Raw genomic sequence first — 12,589 nt, forward strand, 5'->3', positions numbered from 1 at the left:
ACCCTTGTCATCAGAGCATGTGGTTTTCATATAAGCAATCAGCGACATCTAGTGGACAATTTGCAATAGAACAGCACTGAGGCCTGCCTTATAGCTAAACCAAAAAAGTTGTGATGCCAATGAAAAAAAACTTTAGTTTTGATTGATTCACAGTAGTGATGCACCAAAATGATAATTCTGGTACCGAAATCGATACTGAAAATTCAGAATGCAAGTGGAAAAAAATGTTGGTCTATCACATAAAATCCCAATAAAATACATTTACATTTTTGGTTGTAACATGACAAAACGTGGAAAATTTCAAGGGGTATGAATACTTTTTCAAGGCACTGTATACTATAATATAAATTTTCATCTACGATTTGAGAAATAATGTCCTTGGCAATGGCCTGTAAATCATCTTTTCCAGCAATGTATCTCCTATCTAAATTCTTCACGTTATTATTATTATACAGGATTTATATAGCGCCAACAGTTTGCTCAACGCTTTACAATATAACGGTGGACAATACAGTTCAATACAAGAGGGATAGGAGGTCCCTGCTCCTTGGAGCTTACAATCTAGGAGGGAGGGGCTAGTGGTACAAAAGGTAGTAACTGTGGGGGATGGACTGGTTGGAATAGTAGAAGATTCCATTATTAGCTGAGGGCAGGATAGGCTTCCCTGAAGAGATAGGTTTTCAGAGATCGCCTAAACGTGAGCAGAGTAGGTGATAGTCTGAAAAATTGGGGTAGAGAGTTCCATAGGATGAGGGAAGCTCTGGAGAAGTCCTGGAGACGAGCATGAGAGGAGGAGACAAGGGAGCTAGAGGGTAGGAGGTCTTGCGAGGAGCGGAGAGTACGGTTTGGGTGATATTTAGAGACAAGATCAGTGATGTAATTTGGGGCAGAGTTATAAATGGCTTTATATGTTATTGTTAATGTTTTAAATTTTATCCGTTGGGTAATGGGAAGCCAGTGGAGGGATTGGCAGAGAGGGGTGGCAGATACAGAATGGTTAGTAAGGTGGATGAGTACGGTATTTTATGCGTTTATTTTTGTATTATTGACAAAAGATTCCTTGCAATAATGGGTGGTGGGTGGTGAGTCTGAACTTTGTTATTTTCAGCAGCTACAGCCACTGGCAAAATCTCAAAGTGGTTCTAAAGTCTCCAGTATTCATTGTATGCATGAAGGTAAAAAACCTTCTGTGTGTAGCAGCTCCCCCCAGCCCACCCTAACACTTAACTGAGCCCCATCCCGATCCAGCAATGTCCACAAGAGCCTCTGTTTTTTTTGGTCTCTCACTCCTTATTGGCTGAGGCAGCAGCAGGAGCCATTGTCTCCCTTTTCTCCTATAAGTTTCAATACTTTTATTAGTCACTGTCCTACTGTAAATATGCATATCAATAGGTCCTGACTGTCCTATTTGACTTCACTACTTGCATTACTTGCATACATATGCAGTAACTCAAAAAGATTTGAGGAAAGAAGACAGATAAGCAATAGGGATAAGCTATATGTACATAAGTTTGGTTTGATGTAGGTTCAGTAACAGGGGCGGACTGACCATTTGGAAACTCGGCACTGCCCGAGGGCCCAGGGTCAGTAGGGGGCCCCATGATATGCCCCTGGTACCTTTTTTATAGGCTTTTTTGAGTTTGGGCAAGGACACAGGGGCCCCATGATCCCCTATTGCCCGGGGGCCCCATAAGTTGTCAGTCCACCCCTGTTCAGCAAACATTACCGAAATCCAGATCCTGAATCCGAACTCTATTGAAGTCAATAGGAGACGAATCTTAGAAATCAGAAATGGCCATTTTCTAAGTTAATAGGTAAGGTATTGTCAAACAAAGGGCATGGCAAGCTGGGCAGTATTTTAAAGAATGTTTACCTTATATTTATTATTTGACCAATGTCCACAGGGACCCCAGTTACACTTCAGGGAGACCTATCATTGTTTCATTGGATAGTGTCCAAATCGTCTTTCTCAAAACATCGACTATTTTTTGTATACCATAATATTATCCCTGCCATTGTACATTATAGATTTTTTACATCTTCTCAAAACCCTTTGTGATTACATGTGGAATTCTTTGCATAGCTGGTTGTCATTGGATGTAAGCTCCCTTCATACTTCCTTTCTCCATAACGTTGGCCTTCATGCCTTGAATTATTTTCTTACATCACATCCCAATTACACTACAAACAAGCCTAGTTCATTCTAGAAGGGACTAAATTTTGTCTGGAACACAACTAATTTACATTTGATAATGAATATTATCTCCAAATCAAGGGTATAGATATGGGGGCAAATTTTATGCACAGCTATGCTATCCCGACTATGAAGTATTGGGAGAATGTTCACATTTGAAATCAAAATCTATTTGCCTACAATATAGTATTTTACAGATGATATATTGATGATACTATCATCTGGAATGGTTTTCTGTGTTCAGTACTATCGTTCATGGATCACTGTAATAATAATGACCTAGGCCTCTCCTTTACTTACAAAAGTGATCCCATTTCTTTGCTGTTTCTGGATCTTGAGCTTAGAATGAACAAATCTTATCCAAAATCCATTTTAAACCTACAAATAGTCAATTTTGTTGAATGAGAAAAAATTATTATATGATGATTATGTATATCAAAGTTATATCCCTAAATTGGTTGTAAACATATACACACTGAAGTAACATGAATCAGGTAAAACACAGACATGAAGTAAATCATCCTACATACGTTGTGTCTGTTTTATCTTCAGCCCTCTCTTTTTTACAGCTTTCTAAAACACACCGATCTTAGGCTATTTCTCAGCTTGAGCAAGCAGGGGTGGGGATCTGACATCACACACTCCACAGCAAAAAGAGCAGAGCTGAGTGTAATCTGAGACCTAAGTAGAGGGAATGGACACTGCCAATCACCTGCTGGGGCAGGAACATCTCTTCTGTGGTGTTAGGATACCTTTCCAGAAATGAGTAAATCAGATAGTAGAGGAAAGAGAGAGGAAAAAGAAATCACACTTGGTTCTTTGGATGGAGGCTAGCACACACTTCAGAGGTATACACACTGTTAATTGTTTGTTTCAGAGGTTTACAACCATCTAAAGCAAAATTCCTAGATAATGGCTATAGTCACAAGATGTTAAACATAGCATATCAAGACTGCTTAACATCCCAACCATGATGTAGGGCGAATAACGTGGATGCTCCTGCTGTCCTGATATAAAATTGAATTTGATCAGAAATATAAGAAAATGGAGAATATTATAAAAAAAGGTCTATATTGTTACAGGATCCTAAACTGCGCTCTATCTACCTTCCAAGTCCATATTCATATATCAAAAAGCACTTACTATAAAAAGAAAATTAGCTCCTAACAAACTAAGATCTACCACCGCAAAAATACAGCCTAAAACTTTGTTCATATCTTTTAGTAACCTTCGAAGTATGTATCAATACAAAAAGACAATCTTTCAATTGAATCTAAAACAAAAGAAAATAATTACAATATATGGATTAGGTGGTATCATGTTCCCACTAAATTTGCACTGAAAAATTCCCCAGCCTTGTCCCTTTGTTGGAGAAACTGTGGTCAGCGGGGCACAGTCCTCCATATTTCATGGGAATGCCCCAGGATTCATGTTTTTTGAGCAATAAAGTCATACTAGATGTTGATATACCTCCCCCATCACACCATTTCCTCCTACATGTTCCTACCATGCCATTAGCCACTACAAATGATGTGTATTGCCCCACCTACTCAATGCAGCTTGGAGATTGGTGCCAGTTTACTGTGAATAGGCTTGGGTCCCTAGTAAAGATGACTAGATCAAAAGGGTAAATGAGATCATGGATGCAAAGGAGTGGTTGATAACTTGTAGGGATGCACTGGTGGGCTTTGGTAAGACTTGTGCAGTTTGGTTGTACTATACTTCATTGTCATTGGCCCAGCCAGATTCTCCTTTCACTTTGCCAATGTTTCCCCGTGGGGAAGTGGATAGACCCCTCACTCCTGTATAGAGCATAGCTTTTTGTCTGTCAGGTGAAATGTCCAATGGTATTATGGTAAATTCCCAGCTTTATCTCCGCATCCTCAGACGGAAATCCTTGTTTATTGTTGGTCTTTGACCTCGGTGCATTTTCTTTCATTTCCCTTTGCATGCACCCCTGCTCACATGATCTATCTGTGATCTCTTAGATTGCATCCTGTTTACTCACTCAACATGTACTATCTAGAGAGAATTTCTAGTCTTTGCTATGCTAAGAGTTGATATGGGTTTTGCTGGATGGATGAATGCCCACATTCTGTGTGTTACATTTACCACCAGCTATTGGCATTCCCATACTGTATCTAATTTTCGACATATTCATATATGGCAAAAGTGTGTAACTATACAGATAATAGGGCTGCTCTTGCTTTCCGCTGTTGGATATGTGTCTATAGCACTAATAGTTTGACATTTTATGTATTGAGTGTATTGTTTGTACTCTATGGAAAACTTCCTATAAATAAAGAATACATTTAAAAAAGACAATTTCTCACAGGTAAGTTTGTCCATCATGGGCAAAAAATGTTTATGGAAGGCTATGGGAGATTGTTTTGGCTAAATGCATTTTACAAATGCTCTGTTGTCTTTCTTTCCCATGTGGCCTATTATGCAGTGGGGCAAAAAAGTATTTAGTCAGCCACCAATTGTGCAAGTTATCCCACTTAAGAAGATGAGAGAGGCCTGTAATTGGCATCATAGGTAGACCTCAACTATGAGAGACAAAATGAGAAAACAAATCCAGACAATCACATTGGCTGATTTGGAAAGAATTTATTTGCAAATTATGGTGGAAAATAAGTATTTGGTCACCTACAAACAAGCAAGATTTCTGGCTCTCACAGACCTGTACCTTCTTCTTTAAGAGGCTCCTCTGTCCTGCACTCATTACCTGTATCAATGGCACCTGTTTGAACTTGTTATCAGTATAAAAGACACCTGTCCACAACCTCAAATAGTCACACTCCAAACTCCACTATGGTGAAGACCAAAGAGCTGTCAAAGGACACCAGAAACAAAATTGTAGACCTGCACCAGGCTGGAAAGACTGAATCTGCAATAGGCAAACAGCTTGGTGTGAACAAATCAACTGTGGGAGCAATAATTAGAAAATGGAAGACATACAAGACCACTGATAATCTCCCTCGATCTGGGGCTCCAGACAAGATCTCACCCCGTGGGGTCAAAATGATCACAAGAACGGTGAGCAAAAATCCCAGGACCACACAGGGGGACCTAGTGAATGACCTGCAGAGAGCTGGGACCAACGTAACAAAGGCTACCATCAGTAACACACTACGCCGCCAGGGACTCAGATCCTGCAGTGCCAGACGTGTCCCCCTGCTTAAGCCAGTACACGATACAGATTTCAGTACATGAAACGTGGCTGGGTCTTCCAACATGGCAATGATCCCAAACATACCGCCCGGGCAACGAAGGAGTGGCTTCGTAAGAAGCATTTCAAGGTCCTGGAGTGGCCTTGCCAGTCTCCAGATCTCAACCCCATAGAAAACCTTTGTTTGGAGGTGAAAGTCCGTGTTGCCCAGCGACAGCCCCAAAACATTACTGCTCTAGAGGAGATCTGCATGGAGGAATGGGCCAACATACCAGCAACAGTGTGTGCCAACCTTGTGAAGACTTACAGGAAACGTTTGACCTCTGTCATTGCCAACAAAGGATATATAACAAAGTATTGAGATGAACTTTTGATATTGACCAAATACTTATTTTCCACCATAATTTGCAAATAAATTCTTTCCAAATCAGCCAATGTGATTGTCTGGATTTGTTTTCTCATTTTGTCTCTCATAGTTGAGGTCTACCTATGATGCCAATTACAGGCCTCTCTCATCTTTTTAAGTGGGAGAACTTGCACAATTGGTTGCTGACTAAATACTTTTTTGCCCCACTGTATGTAACATTCTGTCTAGGCACATTATGCTTGAAGGCCCTTGCCTTTTTTCAGCGCACATAAAAAAACTCTCCTTTTTTCTTATTATAAACAAAATATAGATTTTATACATGTTGCAACATTTTATATACTAGTTTAGTTTATATATTCATATATAAATATATCTTTTATTTGCTTATAGTCTTTCATATTTGTTATATACTGTATTCATATAGATTCCATATATATATATATATATATATATATATATATATATATAAAAATCATAACTCACTCAAAATAATTTATTGTTAAGCTATGCTAGCTTTTTCCAATTTTCAGAATAGAAAAACTACGCTATCAAACAACTTCACAAGCAGCTTTGATCCTGCAACATCAGAATGTTGATGCAACAGAATGAAAATTGATACAATCTAATTAGCTGTCCTTTCAGCATATGATATTCTCTCTGCTAAAGACATGCTTCCCAAACAGTATGTCCTTTTGGTCTTAGGCTAGCTTCACCTCTTTGCGGGTGAGAGACGCACTCAAAATTATGCATGTTCCCAACCCAAGAGAAATGTGCTGCACCTTAGCAGATGTGCAGGGGGGTCCCATTAATTCCTAATAGCACTCTGACGTAATGGTAGCCGCAATGCGATTCTGTTTACAAAACGCATGGTGCCACAGCACCATGTGATTCCATGCGGATCAGTTTCTAAAAGGGGTCAAGGAATTCTTTCACCGCATTTCTTGTGGGTAGCAGCCCATTGAAAGGAATAGACTGCCGTACCTGTGACGCAAACACATTTGCACATAGTTGAGCCTTATTCTTGAATATAGATTTTCTGTCATTAATATAAAATATTTTGGAAGAATATAATTGCCTGTTATAGGGGTTTTAACTATTGTCGATTCAATATGTATCACTTTTTGGTTTTATTGAGCCCTGTAGTCCCACATCAACAAAGTTCATCAAGGTATTTCTTCAAAGCAGATCTACACAAGGTCCACTATTCCCTATGACAAGCCTGGGTTCACTCAAGAGTGGTGGGGAAACTGCATGCTATTTGAACAGGAATCACATTTCTGATCAAATCAAATGATTTTCTTTGCGGTGCAATTTGCCTCCGTACATTTTTCATTGATGCAAATCGCACCGCAAAGTATCGGTTTCAGGTATTGGGAACATTTTCACGAGTACTCTTGAAAATACTCGGTATTGGCACTAATACCAATAGCAGTATCGGTGCATCCCTAGTTATAACCAAACTAATGTATGCATTCATTTCTTTTGGATGACGTCACATGATGCGATAGTAGTTTATAGTCAAACATCGTTTTTATTGATTTCTCAAAATATAAAAGCATTACAAAGTTAAGTCAGTGAGCGGTACGTTTGTATAAGAACAGAAACAAAAGTTTACAACAGAATCCAAGGATAGGCTATGTGACTCTACACCAAAAACCTAATCTGACATACAGGGCCGGGATAAGGGGCGGGCAGAAGGGACAGCTGCCCTGGGCTCAGCAGTTTACTGTATGGATAGGGGCACCAGTGAGCTCATTGGGATACTGTGATACAAGGCATTTTGACAAGTGAATGACTGCTGGGGAGAGCATCCCCTAAGCTCTGACTTAATGAAAAGGGGGGGGCGTAGTTTGGCTTCTTTGCCCTGGGCGTTGGATAACCTTGTCCTGGCACTGCCAACATATGTATACAACAGAGGTCTAGAAATGATCATCCTATATGGGTCAAAGGGTTGGAATAAGGGCCAAAAACCTAAAGCAGCAAATTGACCACAGTAAATGGGATACAGGTGTGTCCCACTGAAAGGACAAGAGAATAGGATCAAAAAATAGAAACAAGGAAGAAATTATTTATTTATTTCAGGTACTTATATACCTGAAATACCGTAAAGCGCCGTCAATTTACACAGCGCTTTACATACATATATTGTACATTCACATCAGTCCCTAACCCTCAAGGGGCGTACAATCTAAGGTCCCTAACTCACATTCATACATACACATACTAGGGCCAATTTATATAGGAGCCAATTAACCTACCAGCATGTCTTTAGAGTGTGGGAGGAAACCGGAGTACCTGGAGGAAACCCACACAGTCGCAGGGAGAACATACAAACTCCAGGCTGGTGGTGCCGGGGTTGGAATTCCAACCAGCGACCCAAGTACTGCCAGGCAGAAGTGCTAACCATTTAGCCACTGTGCTGCCCATGAAAAAAAAGGAAAGAAGGCGTGATATTCGGAGGGGACCAGAGGCCAGGGATGAGAAAGAAGTAGTGGGAACCATGTCCCCTATGAAGAGGGAAACCTGTTCAGCAATGTGGTGAGCAAACCAATGATAACTCCTTGATGTATATTCGATAGTAGTTTAAGTCCATGGGGAAATTACTTCAATTTTCGAATTCATTTGATCCTTCCTATAATGATTAGATCCGAATTTTGTTCCATTCATTAAGCTGGATGTACATGATGCCAGTCAATTTTGTACAGTCAGCTCATGCCATTCCTCTTGATGGGTTGGACTCTGAAATGATTGAACCCGTCTGACAATATATCGAATGTATAGCAGTCTTCCAGAAAAACTGAAAATTTTTTTTGAATCCAACGAATATATGAAATGAATGCCAAAGATATAAAACAAATTCCGAAAATTAATCGGTTCAATATAATGAATATGACTAAAGCCCCTTTCAGACAGAGCGGACCTGTCAGCATGATTTTTCCATGATCTTTCCCCGCTAAGCAGGCAGATGACAGGTCTCTGTCTGCTCTGCTGCTGCGGAGTGAACACAGACATTGCCCGCTGATGTCAATGGGACGGTCGGATAAAAACGGACCACTTGTTCGTTTCCACCCGATTGTCATCAGATCCGCTGGACGAATGGGGAACGGATCCCCATCTGTCTGTATTTGGCGTACAGAATCAGATTGGATGCCAGCACGTGTCAGCGACTATTGTCTGCTGACACCCATTGGTCCATAAAAGTTTATAGATGGACCGATTGGGTCCTCCTGAAAAACGGACAGGCGGGCCCCATCGGTCCATTCGTGTAAAAGGGGCCTAAACAAAACTCAATGAATAAATGCATCTGAAAGGATACAAAATGAAAATATCCAGCATTATTATTATTATTCAGGATTTATATAGTGCCAACAGTTTGTGAAGCGCTTTACAAGATGAAGGTAGACATTACAGTTACAATACAATTTGGTACAAGATGAAACAGAGGGCCCTGCTCGTTAGAGCTTACAATCTAGGAGGAAGGGTTGAATCTAGGAAGAAGGGCTGAGTGATACAAAAGGTAATAGCTGTGGGGGGATGAGCTAATGGAGGAAATAAAAGGCAATTTACTAGTTAGAAGCAGGATAGGCTTCTTTAAAGAGAAATGTTTTTAGGGATCATCTAAAGGTGGATAGATAAGGAGACAACAGGACAGATTGGAGTAGGGAGTTCCATAGGATGGGAGAAGCTCAGGAGAAGTCCTAGAGGCGAGCATGGGAGGAGGAGACATGGGAACTAGAGAGCAGGAGGTCTTGGGAGTATCAAAGAGAGCGGTTTCAAAATGCGTCAGTATGACCAAGAATCTATCTCCCTTCCGGATGGAACTCACACATGTCTTCTAGCCCTGTTTTAGTTTGGGATGTTATATGCCTTTTTTACTACTACTCTTGAAAGTATAATTTAGCAATAAATTCATGAACTGTTTACTGAGGTAATGCGCAAGGTAGGTTTTGTTGTCTACTACAGTCAATATCGAGCTTCCCCAGCTTCGTGTTAGAGCTGCATAACCTTTGATCAGTGTTGGATGAACAATATCATTTTACTCGATCGGCCCTCCTCTGATCTGAGTCCTCGAGCGCAGGAGGTGGTGGATGTGCGTCGATCAAGGACATAAAGGACTGAGTTGTATGATTCCACTGACTGTCCTAGAAATAGGAATATTTTGGAGGACTTATGATGGAAATAAGACTTTCTACTGTACTGCTGTGATCAGTGTCAGTTCCCTGTGTCGTCCTGTAGATGGCGGTATGATGCCTCGCTCCATTATACACATGCTCTGGGAAGGCAAGGTGTCAGCTGTCATATGATAAAGCGTCTTCACATCTCCCATTCTCTGCCATTGTGTCGGGCTCACATGGCCCCTGGCATGGATCTGATGGCCCCGGGTCTTCTCTTTGTTATTGCTGCTGCTTTTACCTGTGTATCTGCAAGTAAGTGACCTATTTACTGTATATCCAATATATAATACATAGTATACCCAATACGGGCCATAGAACAAGTCCTGGGTTTATTATGTAGACATGACACAGAGGGATCTAGCTGATCACTGTCATCCTACTATCAGATATGATCATTCTGTAGACAGTCCTAGGTGTGTGTCTAATACACTGCATTACATACAGGGGATTAGCTCCAATCATAGACAAGAAAAATCACTGCTTCCCAATGTATAGGAGGCCATGGAATAGGAGAGCAGGCATTATTTATTTATCAGAAATCATTATTGTATAAACATCATAGTTTTTAGATTACATTATTATTATACAGGATTTATATAGCGTCAACAGTTTGCTCAGCGCTTTACAATATAACGGGAGACAATACAGCAACAATACACTTCAATACAAGAGGGTTCGGAGGGCTCTGCTCCTTGGAGCTTACAATCTAAGAGACATGTTCATGCTCTTGTATTGTATAGCTCTCCCTTCGTACATTTTAAAATAAAAATAATTACATTAATTTAATTAAAAATGAAAAGTCTTACGTTGGGCAAATAATAGTGATTGTCCATTTCATGTCCAAAATGCCCAGTTGTTTGTCCCCCCACCCCCATAAGCATAGTTGGCCTGCAGTGTCCATTGTTGCCTTCAGAATTAAAGGAACCAATCACAATTGGGTTTATGCAAGGATCTCAAGCTATTTAAAACATGTTCTGATATGCAGCGGGTTTGCTTCTCTGCATCCATTTTTGTCTTTGACTTTAAAGTGTTACTAAACCCAGGACCCTGCATTCACTATATCTGGTCTCCCACAGTACACACTACATGGAAATGCAATTATTTCAGTAAAAATAAACTGCTAAATACCTTTTCTCATCAGCAGTTAGAGCAGTTTTGTGACTTCAGCAGAGCACTGGTTAAAGCTTCTAGGAAGAGTTTTCTTTCTGCTCTTGGAGGATGCAAAACCCCTGACCAGGGGCGAACTGACCATTTGGGAACTCGGGCACTGCCCGAGGGCCCAGGGTCAGTGGGAGGCCCTATGAGATGCCCCTGATACCTTTCATAGGCTTTTTTGGGTGTGGTTTGAGTGTGGGCGAGGATACAGAGGCCTCATGATCCCCTATTGCCCGGGGCCCCAAGAGTCCGCCCCTGCCCCTGCCCCTCTGTCTGGAAAATGCTAATTGGCCCCTTGCTAATCACATGCACCCTCCCAAGAAAAAAATACCTCTCTAGCAATACGCACTAAACTGAGCATGTGCAGAAGGGCTACGGGTCCAGTCTGATTATCAGGTGGAAATTTGAACAAGAGGAGGGGCAGAGAAGACAGGATCAAACAGCCTTTTTACACAGTGCAGAGGATTATCCCCTTAGGTTCCACAGTGAGTATAACAAGCATGCTTTACTACATATACAGTACAGACTGCTTTTACTGTTGTGGGTGTAGTAACACTTTAAGGCTGTTTAAAATAAAAAATAAACATGTCATAATTACCTGCTGTGCGTAATGGTTTTGCACAAGACAGCCCCGATTCTCTTCTTCTTGGGTCCCCTGCCACCTTCTTCCCCCCCCCTGCTGAGTGCCCCCAGAGCAAGACACTTGCTATTGGGGTACTCAGGCATGTTTGCTCCTGAGCCCCCCTTTGTATGTCTGTATAATGCACAGAGATTGTGGCTCACCCCCTTCCCCATCTCTCTCCTCACTGGCTGTGATTGACAGCAGTGGGAGTCAATGGCTGTCACTGCTGTGTCTTAGCCACTGAGGAGAGAGAGACAATGAGGAGCTACTGCTCTCATGCACATCACTGGATTGAGATTGGGTCCATGTAAATATTTGGGGGGGGGGGCTGCGAGGGGAGCAGCAGACAGAAGGTTTTCTACCTTCATGCATAGAATGCATGAAGGTAAGAAAATTTCAGCCTTTACAACCACTTTAAAGTGTAATTCAAGTCAAAACCAAAGTAAGTTTAAAGCAAAGCCCCACCCAAAAGGGAAAGTTCCAATTTAAGACACCCGCCCTCCTCCTCTGCCTAACTTGGCATGTCATTTTGGAGAAGGGGGTGTGGGCACCTTGTTTTGACAGGTACCCTCTCCCACTTCCGCTTGGTGATCTGAGTGGAGGTTCTCCTCTCCCCTCCCTCTCCGCAGTCTTCTGGAACATGTAACAGGTCCCAGAAGACTACAGGACCATTCACAAAGTGCAGAGCGACTCGCGCATGTGCAGTGGGCACCCAGCTGTGAAGCCAAAATCCGCACATCTGGTTGCCCACAGTTACCAACCCGGAGGCTAGTGAAGAACCAGGGGGAGGACAGTGCTGGATCCTGGGACAGGTAAATGTCCATTCATTAACCATTAGCCGCCTGGCCAATGGCCGTTTAGCGGTCGGCAAAATCCTTCAGCGTTCCCGGTGGACGCCATATGG

The 12,589-nt window shown here is 41.6% G+C and overlaps 1 protein-coding gene across 2 annotated transcripts in view; it reads left to right on the forward strand.

Moving 5' to 3' along the window:
* Positions 1-10,001: 10,001 nt before the first annotated feature.
* TMEM130 (transmembrane protein 130) overlaps positions 10,002-12,589 on the forward strand; it is a 79,832-nt gene continuing 77,244 nt past the window's right edge. For both annotated transcript variants that reach the window (XR_016313520.1, XM_089682737.1), the window contains exon 1: positions 10,002-10,160. Coding sequence is in view for 1 of the 2 variants with exons in the window: in XM_089682737.1 (XP_089538863.1) it covers positions 10,034-10,160 (127 nt within the window). In the remaining variant the exon portion in view is untranslated. The remainder of the gene's footprint in view (positions 10,161-12,589) is intronic.

The sequence above is a fragment of the Staurois parvus genome, unplaced genomic scaffold (assembly GCF_062004578.1).
Source record: "Staurois parvus isolate SC_StPar_1 unplaced genomic scaffold, SC_StPar_1.0 ptg000297l, whole genome shotgun sequence".
NCBI lineage: Eukaryota > Metazoa > Chordata > Amphibia > Anura > Ranidae > Staurois > Staurois parvus.